Source organism: Fringilla coelebs (assembly GCF_963513975.1).
Source record: "Fringilla coelebs genome assembly, chromosome: 3".
NCBI classification, from domain to species: Eukaryota; Metazoa; Chordata; class Aves; order Passeriformes; family Fringillidae; genus Fringilla; species Fringilla coelebs.
The window spans coordinates 7756841-7771845 of NC_140030.1; the positions used below are offsets into that span (position 1 = coordinate 7756841).

The following is a 15005-nucleotide window of genomic DNA, read 5'->3' on the forward strand; positions in this document are numbered from 1 at the left end:
GGTTATAATGCCTGTTTGTTAAGCTTGGAAGTAAAACCAACTGATGAAAATGGATTAGATTAATATTAAAAATAAACATGCCCCAGTTCATGACCCATTTTTTGCCTCATGTGAACCTTTGAATGAAGTGTTTATTTTAATAAAAATCTTTAACACTTTCACTAAGGATTTCAAGCAAGGAATGCCCTTCTGCAATCAAATCTTTCACAGACTCAGCTGGCTACTATTTGGTGAGTTTAGTTACTGATGCAATGTCTTCGTGGTGTTAAAAGAAGAAATGTGCTTTATTAAATAAATGATAGAGATACTGCAGATCTAAAATCATGAACAGAAACTGAGCTGCTAGTTAAACTAAGTTTGTTCAATAGTTACATTTCTAAAAGACACCTTGAGATAATTCAGTTTTCATTCTTTGTGTGTGTTTGTTAAACTCTGTGTAATAGGAGAAATGCTAATAATTTCAATTTCTGACCCAGGGATGCTCTCACTGAGTTGAGGGCTTGTTCCTTTCAAAACTAGGATTCTGAAATCTAGGTTGTTAGTTTTAAAGTATGGAGGAAGATTAAAAATTAAGTAACCCTTCAGCTTTTTTGAGTTTTACTGCAGTTTCCATGAAGATATCTGCATATTACATGTTTATTAAGATTTGTCCTTATTGTGCTGATGAAAGTGGGGAGAGTTGTCTAAAGGCTTGAATGATCTGCTCTGCTAGACATGGCAGTTTAGGTTGCACCTTCAGACATAACTCAGATGTTATACATGAAATTTAGTGGCTCAGCAGAATTCACAACAGCTTTACATCTCCTCTTGAGTTCCCTTTCTTCTTCCTCTGTCTGAGGGCAGTCATTTGTGTCTCTGGCAGCAGCAAAGCTCAGTTTGTTTGGTTTCATGCTGTGAAGATAAACGTGGGCTGTGGGGTTATATTGCTCCTCTCTGGAGTCTGGGGGGATAAATCAGGTGTGCAGTGGCTCCTTTCCTTCTGGGTGTGTATCCTGAAGGTATCAGTAGTCAATGTAAGGAGCTCTGTGTTCCCCTCATGTAACAGCCCAAATTTCAGTTTTGCCTCAAGACATTACCAGTATTTTTACTGGTGCTTGTTAATGGTAATTACTGAAATAATGGTTACATGTGAGCTGTTACATGTGAGTAGTGCTGGTGTGTGAACATAACAAAATATCATCATCTCCTGCTTTTGTTTTTCTCTGTGGTGTGTGTGTGTGATGGGGTTTTTTTTTTTGTGTGTGTGTTTGTTTTGTTGTTTCCTTTTGTTGTTTTTCATAGGTTTTTTTTTTAACTGTTTTTTTAATGAACTGTGTTTTTACTAAGCATTTTGCTTTTTTGCAGTCTAAGGACACATTTCAGCAATTCTATCTCCATAGATAGGTCTTTGAGAGAGGCTCCTGTTTTCTTGCCTTTCACTGATTTCACACAAACACACACACCCCACCAGCCCCCCAGTTTGTGGGAAATATTTTGTAGGCTCATATGATCTCCTGCTACTTAGATGGGGTAGGTGATCCTTTTCCTACCCACTGCAAGTTGCTTGCACCAGCTCATGTCTTCCCTGCACTGCCAAAGAGACACAAGGGGGAAAAAGAATTCTATGCAAAGCTTCCTCTGTAGAGTTTGATGTAATTTTATGTAATGTTTTCTTTAGCTTCAAAAAAATAATTAAAAAGGGGGTTTCTAACATTTTGAGCTGGTTAGGAACAGTCCTGGTTTCACTTTCCAACTCTTCTATTTGTGATGCAATAAAGCAAGAGATACATCTTACTTTCAGTGTTTTGTGGAAATGTAGGAGAATTTGGTTTGTTCAGGCTGGAGAAGAGAACGTTTCAGTGAAGCTGAAAATAAAGTTTCACCTGAAAATAGCCTACAAGAAAGATGGCGAGAGTTTATTTACAAGGGCTTGTAGAGACAGGACAAGGGGGAATGGCTTCAAACTGAAAGAGAGCAGGTTCAGATTGGATATTAGGAAGAAATTTGTACTGTAAGGATGGTGAGGCACTGGAACAGGCTGCCCGGAGAAGCTGTGGATTCCCCATCCCTGGGAGTGTTCGTGGCCGAGTTGGATGGAGCTTGGAGCAGCCTGGGCTAGTGGAAGGTGTCCTTGCCCGTGGCAGGGGGTTGGAACTGTATGATCTTTAAGGTCCCTTCCAACCCAAACCACTCCATGATTCCATGATCTGAATGACAGTACATGATTAAACCAAATAATATCTCCCTTCATCAATTGTTTATGTTATTAATTGTAAGCATTTTTACCAAAATATTCCACAGGAATTGTCAGTTTTAAAAATTGTTTTTCCACAGTGTCTTGTTTCAGCTGTAATTTGTGAGTGATTGTGATGTTTGGTTCTAATTGGTGCTGCTGCTGAACCCCTGCAGGTCCCTGGCTGATATAGATGGAGATGGGCAGCTGAAGGCTGACGAGTTTGTGTTGGCCATGCACCTCACAGACATGGCCAAAGCTGGGCAGCCGCTGCCCCTGACTCTGCCCCTTGAGCTGGTGCCACCTTCTTTCAGGTAATCACTGAGGGCAGTGAAATGTAATGTATTTAACACAACTGTGCTGTTTCTCTAACAGTAGTGGGGTGGGGTTGTTTTCCCCTGCAGGAGTGGAAAATATACTGAAAATATAAATGGAACTCTGCCATCTTACCAACCTGTGCAAGAGGAGGAGCCTCAGAAAAAACAGCCAGGTAAAAAACAGGGTTCATGTTCTTAATGTATGGGGCTGGTTTTGAAGGGCACTGAAACCTTTAGAAAGTGGAAGAAAGAATCCAGTCCACAGAGAACTTCATTTCAGGAGCTAGATCCCTTTTAAGTGGGATGGTAGGAAGGTTGTTAAGTGGATGTAGCCAGCCTATTATGTCCAATAGAATTGAGAAGGCAGTGACAGGGGCTATTTCTAGCTGTAGGAAAGGAAAAGTGTGCTGATTAATAATGTATTCTGGAAAATAAACCCTTCATGGCCAGACACTGCTGTGCTACTGCAAATTTTTTTTCATTTGGAAGTTCCTGGCATTACTGGCCCTTCTGAAAGCAGGGGGGCCCAGTGTAGTTCAGTTCTGTGCAAACTGGAAGCAGTTTGGACATAACATAAATTCTGTTACTGACAGTGTTACAGGGACATTGCAAGACAGGACTTGCCTGTCTTTTTGGAAGGGTGGTTGCTGGGGCCTAAACCATTCCTTTGTGCCTCTTTTTATCTTTGTGTGCAGTAATTGAGCTTGATCCTGTTTTGGTTACTCACAGTTTTAACTCCAGGTACTCTTACAGGGAGCATCCTTAAAAACTGAGCTCTTTATCCATGTGTTAATATTTCCTGCATATTGGAAAACCTTTCTAACAGCAGACAGTTTTCTCCCAGCTTATAAAAGCTGTTCTTTTATGTTTTCCTCTAGCATTCTTTCCTCTTTCATTCTTTAGAGTGAGAGGTTTTCCTGTAACATTCAAGTAATTTTTGTGGTCATTTTTAAACTGGAAGTTTTTCTTCTTTTATTTTTTTTCCCCGCTGTTGGAATATACTTAGGAAAATTTAGAGGTATTTTTGAACAGAAAAATAATACTTTAACAAATGGAAGATGCTTACATCATCCGTGACTGAACAACCTGAGCCTGCCAAGAAGTTTCTATCTTTAGTGGCATAACTGAGGTCCTTGTTTGAGAGCAGTGTTTTGCACAGGGCAGAAATAACGACCTTCCCTTCTTTTAGTGACATTTGAGGACAAAAGGAAAGCCAACTATGAGAGGGGAAATATGGAGCTGGAAAAACGCCGACAGGTCCTGCTGGAGCAGCAGCAGAGAGAGGCTGAAAGGAAGGCTCAGAAGGAACGGGAAGAACAGGAGCGAAGAGAGAGAGAACGCCAGGAGCAGGAACGGAAGAGGCAGCTGGAAATGGAAAGGCAGCTGGAGAGACAACGAGAGCTGGAGAGACAAAGGGAAGAAGAAAGGAGGAAAGAAATAGAAAGGCGGGAGGTTGTGTTCTTCACATTGCTTTTTAATGCTCCTAGGAACGTGTGTGTGCATACAGCATCCAGGGCTTGAGTGCTGCCTTTGGCTCTGTCTCCTGGCCTGCCTGATGCCAGGTTGTCTTGGAGAGAGAATACCATTTGTTATAAATATTGGTATAGGTTAAAGATTTTCAGACACTTCATAGGACAGATGAGATTTTCTTGGGCATATTTCTTGCATTTTTGCAAAAATTTGTATTCCAAACAAGACTCTACTGAATTTATAATTGATAACATTTTGACAGCCGAGCTTGAGACAAATTTGCTTCTACTTGGTGTCTCAGTGCATGCATCACACTTCCATATTTTATGTAGTTCTGTGAAGTACTCAAAGGAGGTTATGAGCAGTATCTGTCAATGTGCTGGTTTATGGGCAATATTCCAAGCTGCAAAGGCTTTCTGAATTATGAAGCTTTTTTTCATCCAGAGTCAGGAGTGTGGCACGAAGATCTTGTAGGATCACTTCCTGCATTCTTTGATGCTGAAGTGTATAAGAGCACTTTAGAGAAGACATTATGTTGTGTTGCTGTTGTGCTGTTTAGAAATAGAGCACATTATATTAAATCATGCTCTCTGAGTTCTGCATCTCCACTGTAATTTAAGGTAATGCAACTTTTCCTCAGGCAGCAAAGCAGGAGCTCGAGCGCCAGCGACGGCTGGAATGGGAGAGAATCCGTCGCCAAGAGCTTCTCAATCAGCGTAACAGGGAGCAAGAAGAAATTGTCAAGTTGACCTCTAAAAAGAAGAGCCTTAATCTTGAATTAGAAGCCCTGGTAAGACAGGAGTTTCACCACATATGCTGAAATACAGTATTTTAAATTATACAAATATTATACCTGCATTAATGGCCCTCTAGGAGTTCCATTCTGTTTTGGGTGAGGAATCTAAAGCAGGTATTTGGGGTTGTTTTATAGAACTGGTTGTGAACTAACCTGCCCACAGGCTTAGCAAAGGGATTTTTGTCATATGTGGTGTAATCTGTCTCTGCTTTCTTTCCAGACTGACAAACATCAGCAGATCTCAGGCAGGTTGCAGGATATTCGTAGCAAAAAGCAAATGCGAAAAACTGAGCTGGAGGCTTTGGATAGGAAATATGACCAAGGGATCATGGAAGTCAAGCAGCTACAGCAACAGCTGGAGGTGTGTAACTTTGTTAAGATTATGGTTTTCTTTTACCATATTGTGTGTTTCCCTAATGCTGTTGATAATGCATCTCCATAGGGAGGAATATGCAGTCAGATCGATTGCAATGGAGAGAGGAAATAGACAAGACTGTCAGCATTGCAGAGGCTTTTTGTTTTGTCTGTGGTGTTAAACAAATGATTATATGTATTAAAATGAGCTGAGAGTTCAGTAAAAGTTGTGAAAACCTCAGCTATTCTTTTGTGAACTAATAGTAGAGACTTCTCTTTAATATTGAATTCTTCTATGGCTCCAGACTCAAATTTTTTTGAGGAATGTTGTCCTGTGTTCAGACCAAGTTGGTGTTTAGGTTGAATTACCTTGCTGCTCTCTTGTGGTTTTTTTTTCTCTATTTGAGTAACAAGGCATTAATTATTTCTAATCAGTTGATTGTCATGAATGATCCTCTGCCATGTTTTTATGTGATGTTTCTGCTCATCAGGGAAGCTTCTTTTCATTTTGTTACTGTTTTATGTTAGGCTTGGGGCAGTCACCTTAAATGGTCTTGTGATAATATTTACACTTCTAGCATGTTTGTTAAATATATTTCCATCTGTGTTAATGGTTTGGGGTCAAAAGCTTTCAGTTGTAATATTATTTCTATTAAGAGTATAGAAACAATTTTTTTCTTTATCCAGTAATAATAATTTGCATCCCTGTTTCATTAACATGAGTTGAAGCTATGTTTGAAAAGTCTCTCGGTTTTACTTAATGATTCATAAACAATATTAAAATTTTGTTATGTTCTCTTCAACGTCTACAGGATTATCAGAATAAACTAATCTATTTGGTTCCTGAAAAGCAGTTGTTAAATGAAAGGATAAAAAATGCTCAACTTGAAAACACTCAGAGTAAGTGCCTGCACATGAGTTCCATTCTTGATTGCCTTGCTGATTTCTCATCCTTTGTAATCAAGGCTGAAGGGTACAGAGGTGTTAATAACACCTTCACTTCTACATCTTCCCGGTTTAGTGCCATTGTCTCATCTGCATTCCATTATCTCCTTCATGTTCCAGATAAGGGGCAAACAAATACATTTTGGCAAAAAAGCAAAGATTTTGCTTAAAACTTTATTTATACAGGCTATGTAGCTCACAGATACTATCACAATTGGTCCTCTTTTCAGTAGTCTAAACTCAGGGGAGTTAATTTTTGTAAAGTTTATATTGATCTTTATTTCAAATTACTCTGGAAGTCTCTATCTAGAGAAACTTGGTATGAATTAGTCTGATACTAGAAAAAAAAAAACAACAGCAACTTGCAAATTATTCTGTGTGTATTGCATGTAATGCCTGTGGGCCTTAGTTCAGTGTTGGGGCTATTTCTTCCTTGTGCTGTATATCAATAGAAAGGTAAATAAAAGAATTTTTGTGAGGAAGGAGGTTTGGATTGTCTGTACAATAGGAAAATAACAAACAATTATTAAAAACTGGGGAAAAAATTGAAAAAAACCTAGAAACATGTGTCAAATTGCATGTCTTTCCTTATGCAGGTACAGGAGTCGATTCAGTGCACAAGAAGTCCCGAGAAAAAGAAGAATTATGCCAAAGACTTAAGGAACAACTAGATGCCCTTGAGAAGGAAACTGCTTCTAAACTTGCTGAAATGGATGAGTTTAACAGTCAGCTTAAGGTACTTGCATTATCTAAATATCCTACACTTGTGAGCACTGTATTTTATTTCTCATCCAGTCATAAAGATTGGTGCCACTTCCACCAGGCTTCCACCAACTTCAGTGTCAAATAAGAATTATCAAAAGTCTCGGAGTAAATAACACAGTACAAATGCAAACATATTGCTAATATACTAAAATATGAGTCTCTTGCTAACTATTGCTTTGCATGACTCAGCTATTTCTCACTCTCACCTTTTGCCTTCTAGAACTCATTTTGATTTAGAATGAAAGTTTCTCAGGCCCTTGCACATTCTGTTCTTACAGTATGAGGTCATATTTGCTGCTATTTTTGAATTGTGTACTGAACACTTGACTTTTGTTGACAGACCTGTTTGGTTTTACAGCGCACTGTGCAAGGTCTGGTGGCAGATTTGGGTATGAGCCTAAAAGTAACTGTAGGGCACTTATTCGTTAATATTTGTTAATTTCTTGTAAGCTAAGAGTTGTTGACCACTGGCTCTGAATTTTTGTTTCTGATTTAACTCTTGGCCTGCCTAAAAGCTCGGGCAGCTCTCACAGGGTGGCACACATCCCTGTAACCTTATTTGCCAGCTTGCTCCAAGTGGCACTTGGGGAAACTTTTTCCTTAAGTAATGGATTGATACTGGGCCAGCATGATGGCTCTGCACTCTCCAATAAAAAAAAGGCTACAAAAATTTGTAAATGTGTAGGGAGTTAATTTTCTTTTTAAAAGTGACTTCATGCAATGGGCATTTTCTGTTACTTATTTATTGCATGGCTTGCTGTGTTCAGTGGCTGCATCCACAGTTCAGTCCTCCCTAAAACATGTTTTTCAAAATACAGTGCAAAGATTAATTGGCTTTTTATCTACCTTATCTTACAGTGTGAGAATATGGATGATTCTGTTCTTCAGTGCCTTTTGTCTCTGCTAAGCTGTCTCAACAACCTCTTCCTCTTACTTAAGGTTATTTTCTAATCTTTGGCCTTTTTTTTTTTTTTAATTATTTCGCAATTTCTCTCTGCTTAACCTTTCTGTTTGGATGTACAACTTCTATTAAATACATTTTCCCAAAAGAAAATCAGTAGGCTGCTTTTCTTTCTGCTAGCTTTTATATCCTCTTTAAGACTTAATGTCCTTACCTGCTTAGAAATCCAGACTGTAGAATACTGAGAGCAAAATCCTGACTTTTTAATTTTTTCATTTCCTAATGGTCTGTTCTCTAAGTTGTTTCACCCAAATATTTTTCTTGTTAGTTAAGGTAATATGAACCAAAAAAGCAGTCTCAGATGGAAACAGTGTCTTTTCCCACTTTTCCATCTCTTGCTCTGTACCTGTAGCCATCCATCCTAAGCTGTGAGTCAGGTATTTGAGTTCTTGTCCAGGGTTCAGAATATGGTATGGCAAACACAGTGCTGTCAAACCTCCAGATTAACCCAGTACTAAAACCTACTTGCTGTCTTTCAACACTACTTTTGTCTGCTGAGGTCAGAAATACTTTTAGAATGATGTATGAAGAAAAAAACCCAACAGAATTACCTAACAGAGCTTTTCATTTTGCTTTGCATGAAGGTTTTTCTGTCCTTAAAAGTTGAGAATTTTTCTAATATAAGTTCACTTCCATAGTGCTCCTGAAATTCTGGGAAAAGTAAGAAGGAAAAATGTTCCCAGCTGAATATATTTGAGAAAAAATTGTAGTCAATTGCTTGATTTAGTTTGTTGCTACAGAGACTTCCAATGACACAGCAATCTAAATTGCACCATATGTCTTAGGCAACACGATTCTGGGTAGAGGTGCATATTGTAGTGGGAATGCTTCATTCTTAATTGCTTTATTTGTATTTATGAGATCAGATACAAAAAATCAGGATTACCTGTTGCATTGTTGTTGTACCTGTTGTATATCAGCAGGATTTTCTTAAGTAAAAAGACTGAACTATCTTAGAGGTGTTTTGCAACAAGGCAAAGTACAGGCTAAAGTAATTCTATTATTGTTCATTTTTTTTGGTCTGTACATTTGGAAAAAAAGACTGTTATCAGAGGGAGGTGGGATAGGAATTGAAGGATGTGTTCAGGAAAAAAAAAGACTAAAACTGAGAAGGTTACAAGTACAGGAAAAGTCCAGTCAGAGTTAATGTCTTTAAGCTGTGGTTTCACACAGTGGTAAGACTGCTGGATATATTTATGAAGTTTTTCTGGTTTAAACATGGGACTGATCACTCAGGAAACATCAAGGGTGAGCACCCTACTGCAGGATGCTTTCTCAGGTTATGGTACAGTGTTGGCTTTCAGCTGAAATCTGCCGCCTTGTAGTTACCCAAAATACAAATCACTGCCTTCAGTAATGTTGTGTTTCAACACTCAGCTCTGTATCTTCCCCTCTCCTCTGCTGTATTTGGCATTTCCAGCAGGTGTAGGACTGGAAGGGCTCTTTGAAAGCCCAAATTACATCACTGACTTTGCAAATCTGCCATCTCCTTTTATACTTTCAATTATTTGACTTTCTTTGCAGTGACCTCCAAGGACTATTAATAACTTTATACTATTTTGGCCATTTGTATTAAAACTTGGTTGAAAAAGCATTAAATGTCTGGATACTTTTCTCAAAGATTGGCTTTATTCCCTTTTATGTATTCCATTGTTCCCTCTGTAGGACCTGAGGGAAAGTTACAGCACACAGCAATTAGCCTTGGAGCAGCTCCACAGGATCAAACAGGACAAAATAAGAGAGGTACAAAAAAGAAGAGCTGAGCTGGCACAGAAGAAGCGACTGGAAGATGAGGCTGCAAGGTAATCATGGCTGAGGGTGTCTGTGCTGCAGTTCTTAGAATAAAACAATGCTGTTGTGACTTTTAGGATAAGATGTATGTTTTTAATGTAAAAATACATCCTGTCAGTTGCCTTAGAGGAAGCATTTTATGTGGAGTACCACTTGTGTAAAAGGGTTTGAATTTGAGATTTTCAATGATTTATATTTGATTTGACTAAAGAAGCAGAGCTTGTGACCTTGTGGTGTGGGTGATTCATGGGCTTTGCTCATCAGTGTTTTTCTGCCTGTGATGAAGTTTCAGAACATTGTGAGAGTCTAAGAGAGCCATGTGCCATATGTGTGGTGATGGCCTGTTAATTTTTTGGTTGGACACAGTTGTGTGATGGAGTAACAGCATCACTGCACAGCTCCTACTGCATCCTGCCACATCTTGGAAACACTAAAATGCCCATCAGAGGAGTGGATGTCCCACAGGAAATGGATGAAAAGGTGTCATGTAGACATTTTTAAGAAGATTGCTCAAAGGGTTAGGTCCTTTCTCTTCAGAAGAAAGGTCTTGACAGCTAAAATATTCTGTTGAATTGCATACTAGCTTCTTTAGACAGCAGAGGCACAGAATAACATCTGAATAGTTACAGAGAATACAGTCAGGTTTCCAGATCCTATCTGCTGCAGTGTGGTCCTGGCAGGAATAAGCACATTGGATAGATTACAACTGCTGAAGGCAGAAATACCAAGCTGCCAAGATCAGTATGCAAAGGCTATTTTTATCTATGTACCTGAGTGGAATTAATCTCTTTGGAAGTCATTGTTTACAGTCAGGAGATTTGGGTACTGCCTTGCTGGAGAGCTTAAATCCAGCTTGGTTCAATTATCAGATCAGTTCTTGCTCATCAGAATGCAGGTGGGTAGAAGTGCTTGTGAAGGCACTGCACAGGTGATGGACTGAAATTATGGAATTTTAATCAATTTGTTATTTTTTTGTGGAACACTCTGGCACACATTAAGCCGTGGTCTGTGGCAGAGCTGATGACCCTAAAAGCAGACTGATCAACGTCATAAACTCAGTTTTGCTGACAAGTGTCACTGATTGCTGTAGGAACACAATCTCATTCATTTCTATATGGACGTTCTCTTACCTCTCTCATTCCTTTCTTCCAGGAAAGCAAAACGGGAGAAGGAGAACCGATGGCAGGAAAATATCCGAAGGGAAGAGGAAGAGAAAAAGAAGAGACTGGAGGAAGAACGAATGCAGGAAAAAGTCCAAGAAAAGCTGAAAGCTGAAGAAGCAGCTGCCATGATGAGGGAAAGGGAAAACAAGCAACAGCTTCTTGCAGAGGAGGAGAAAAATAGACAAGCCACAATCTCGAGGGAGGTGGAACAACAAAGGCAGAGGCAACTGGAAGAAGATAAAAGAAAGCAAGAACAAATAGCAAAAGAAGCTGAGGAGAGGCACAAGCAGAATGGGGAGATAAAAAAGATAAAAGAAGCAACCAACTCTCAAGAGGTGGAGAAACACACTTCTAAAATAAACATAAATGAAAAGTTTGCAGATCTGTTGAAGCCCACAGAGGGGAAAAGTCTTAAGCCACCCTGGAAAAATGAAGGTAATCTCAAAATCGTTAGACTTTTGGACTTTTACTTTCCTGAGTGTTCTTTCACTCTTCAGGTGTACTATTAACTATGTGACCCTATAGCAGACTTCTTGCCTAAGTTACAGTTAAAAAGAACCCAAACCAGCAATGTTTCCTGTCTTTGTCAGTTATAAATGATCTTATAAACTTAAGTTACTTCTGTCCGTTTTCAGCACTTATGACTGATGACAAATCTTCCAGTGATCATGGTCAACAAATAGCAGTGACTGGGAACAGTAATATTTTAGGTTTTTCCTAGGGCTTGCACTTTCTTTCATTAAAATAGAATGCTAATATGGAGGGGGTTTGTTCATTGATGAAAGGTGGGCAGGTAACACTCAAAGTGATTTCTTAACTGTGAAATGTAGTTTATTTTTGCATTACTCAATGACTCAAATGAAAAAAACAAAAACCTGAATGACTAGACCTCACTAGTTGTGTGGCTTGGAAAAATAGTGCTTTAACAATATTTTCACTAAAGGCACATTTGATTTCATCCTTCATTAGTTCTTGTCAGTTTTTATTAGCCACTCTTCTCACTGAGTTCAGCAAGGATCAAATTAGAAAGATATTTGCACACTTCAGCTAAACCTTGTAAAACATTCCCTGTTTGCAACATCAGTCACTGACTTGAAGAACAGAGATGCACAGCAAATAGAAATCGTGATATTTTGCTAATAGGGGTTTCTAAATAAGATCTTCCCAACATGCTGCTGAACACTTACTGTTGCAACAGTGGGATCATTTCAACTTTCAGCTAACAAAGGGGCTTTGTTAAAGCACTGGCTTAGCCAGAGCAGCATGGCAAGGAAAGAGGAGAAGATTAAAATATCATTTTGAGCGATGTCTAGCAGAAGGTGTCCCTGCTCATGGCAGGGGGCTGGAACTAGATGACCTTTAAGGTCCCTTCCAGCCCAACCCATTGTGTGTTTTTGTGATTGTTTCCCTGCAGAAGTCTATGCATTTTGTTGTCTCAGTTACATTTCCACAATGGGTGTGTTAAACTGATGCCCTGGTGATCTCCTCTGATACCTGTGCTGTGTCTGGGGCAAGAACTGATATTCCTACCAGCTGCTTAGAGTGATGGGGCTCCAGCTGAGTGCTTGTCTCAGCTGTGTCAGAGTGGTAACTGGTTTTCTTACCTTCCAGGCAAGGCAGCTGGTGCTGCAGAGTTGAGGAATTCCATTGCCTTGGTAAATTACAGAGCTTTGTATCCATTTGAGGCAAGGAACCACGATGAGATGAGCTTTAATACTGGAGATGTAATTCAGGTAAGATTGGCTATTCACATTTAACTTGCAAAAATTAACCCTTTTCTCTAGCCTTGAGATGTACGAAGTCTTAAGGGTCAAAAGCATTGTGTTGATGTATTGTAAGGTTTACTCAAAATTTAAACTGGATTGCTGCTTTATGTTTTTCTAAACAGGTGAAATTAGGATAAGTTCAGCCAAAATATTTATCTGAGTTTTACACATCCTAGATATGTTGACAATCTCTTTAAATATAAGAACAGTGAACGCTAAACATGAACTTTCTAAAATTAGTAGATCAGAAACAATGTAGTTGTTGCAGCTCATTGCACATATACAAGTTGGCTTCTGAGTGTTTGCTTGAAATATGAGCATAGTTAATAGACACATGAATTATTCATTGATGGCATTTGAATTAAAATCAAATTAGTTATATAACAAGTAGATGTGAGAGGTTCTTTTGAATCTTAATGCTGTTTCCAGTGTATTCTTAACAGACATTTCTGCCTGTCTGAGCAACCCGGTCTAGTGGAAGATGTCCCTGCCTCTGGCAGAGGGGGTGGAACCAGATGATCTTTAAGATTCCTTTCAACCCAAACCATCCTGTGAATCTGTGATTCTCTGAGTGTTCCCTTTATCAATCCTCCCTCAGGCAGACACTTAGGGTAATTTGTTCTGTGTCCATTTATTGTAGCACTTTTTGGCATTTGCTGTCTATAATATTACAGCAGGACCATAAGATTGGAAATGGCTTGTGGCTTCTCAGTTGAAGGCTGTGTTATATCATGTGTATTAGTTATTAGCACTTGTTTGAAAATCTTGGCCTGCAGGTGAATGTGAGAAAACTGATTTGCCACTGTGGTAATACAGTTTCTAGTGTATAAGTATGTGTGGTTGCTCCTCATTCAGACTGTAAGTAATACAAGTAGGTGATAAGGAAGAATTTGTAAAGCAATGTGGTACAAAATATTAAAACACTTAACTAAATTAGCTTTCAGTTTGACAGTATTAAAGCATTTATTTGCATTTTCATACCAGTGAACCATGGAAGAGGGAACAAGAGAAGTAGGTTTTGCTTTGACTTCCCTCTCCGCTCTAATTGTATCATTCAGCTGCTGATAACTGATTTCAGAAATAGGCTAACAGCTGCCACCTCCTCCTCCTCCTCTGGCATCCCAAACCCCAGCTAAGCTAACCAGCTGATAGTGTTTGATGGCTGCAAATTTTTAGCCAATTTTCACTAACTGGCTAATTTGCAGCATAATGGAAGCTTCAGGATTGCTGTGAATGTTTAAGGATGCTCTATATTTAATCACACAGTAAATAACAGAATTTTTGGATGTGTTTTGGAAGCAGTCAGCTGACAGAGTTAATTATATCTGTGAGCAGAACAGCAGCAGTTGTTTCCTGCTCTGCTGGGCTCACCAGCCCCTTCCTCTTGTCTGCACATTCAGCAGAATCCAGCACAATGCACTGGCATTTTTGGCAGGACAGAGTGGCTCAGAGGCACTGCATGACCCCCATGTGCACCTCTGGGGCCTGTCTGAAGGAGTGCAGGGTCCCTGTCTGCACCTGTGTCTGAAACCAGTGCAGCTGCATCATCACAGGGCAAAATCAGCTCAGTTCTGCCAGGGCAGAGTGAAAATGCTGATCCTGGTGTGGGCACTGCCCCTGCTCAGGTCAGAGAGCCAGCAGGTGCTGACACACCAGGTACCTTGCTTGTTCCATGCTGCTAATTCTCTTCCTTTTGTATTTCTCCTCCTGTCCATAGGTTGATGAAAAGACTGTGGGAGAGCCTGGTTGGCTTTATGGGAGTTTTCAAGGACATTTTGGTTGGTTTCCGTGCAATTATGTAGAAAAAATACCAGAAGGAGAAAAAGCTTTATCTCCTAAGAAAGCCTTACTTCCTCCTACAGTATCTTTATCTACTACCTCAGCTGCTTCAGAGTGAGTTTTTGTTATGTTTGTGTTAAAATTGCTTTTTCTAAATTTAGCTGGCACATAATGTGCTGTATAGTTTTGCTTGGTTTTAAAATATAAAGACAGAAAACTTACTGAAGAGCCTTCTTAAATGTCTTGGCTTGGAAAATGTAAGTATTTGATAGTCTGCTTTGCATGGTATAGAATATCAGTTTTATAGATGCTCTGGCTGGGGTACTTTGTAAATAAAAGTTCTAATTTGATAAATATGCCTTGTGTTCAACTTGCAGACCACTTTCACCAAGTAAATCTGCAGAAGAATCTGATTACCAAAACATCCCCTTTTCCAGCCTGAATGTTAACACAGCCTGGCAGCAGAAGTCAGCTTTTACTCGTACTGTGTCCCCTGGATCTGTTTCACCTGTTCATGGACAGGTACCTTGTGCAGAACTTGATGTATTTCAGATTCATCTTGATGAAAGTGATTTAAGGGAAAACCAGAACACCATACAACTTTGCTAGTGCTGGGTGCACTGAACAGGCTAGAGGATCAAGAGGCTCATCTAAATATTCTACTAGTGTTCATTGATATAATTCCA

General features: G+C 39.3%; 1 protein-coding gene across 6 annotated transcripts in view; it reads left to right on the top strand.

Moving 5' to 3' along the window:
* The window catches only part of ITSN2 (intersectin 2), an 80276-nt gene that overhangs the window by 39207 nt on the left and 26064 nt on the right, over positions 1-15005 (top strand). For 5 of the 6 annotated variants that reach the window (XR_014616048.1, XM_084203065.1, XM_084203069.1 and 2 more), the window contains exons 9-22: positions 167-230; positions 2389-2526; positions 2617-2702; positions 3719-3981; positions 4640-4789; positions 5016-5156; positions 5962-6049; positions 6691-6830; positions 7718-7798; positions 9486-9622; positions 10764-11209; positions 12386-12507; positions 14258-14433; positions 14697-14841. Coding sequence is in view for 5 of the 6 variants with exons in the window: in XM_084203065.1 (XP_084059191.1) it covers positions 167-230; positions 2389-2526; positions 2617-2702; positions 3719-3981; positions 4640-4789; positions 5016-5156; positions 5962-6049; positions 6691-6830; positions 7718-7798; positions 9486-9622; positions 10764-11209; positions 12386-12507; positions 14258-14433; positions 14697-14841 (2177 nt within the window). In the remaining variant the exon portion in view is untranslated. The remainder of the gene's footprint in view (positions 1-166; positions 231-2388; positions 2527-2616; positions 2703-3718; positions 3982-4639; positions 4790-5015; positions 5157-5961; positions 6050-6690; positions 6831-7717; positions 7799-9485; positions 9623-10763; positions 11210-12385; positions 12508-14257; positions 14434-14696; positions 14842-15005) is intronic. The other variant, XM_084203067.1, reaches the window with a different exon arrangement.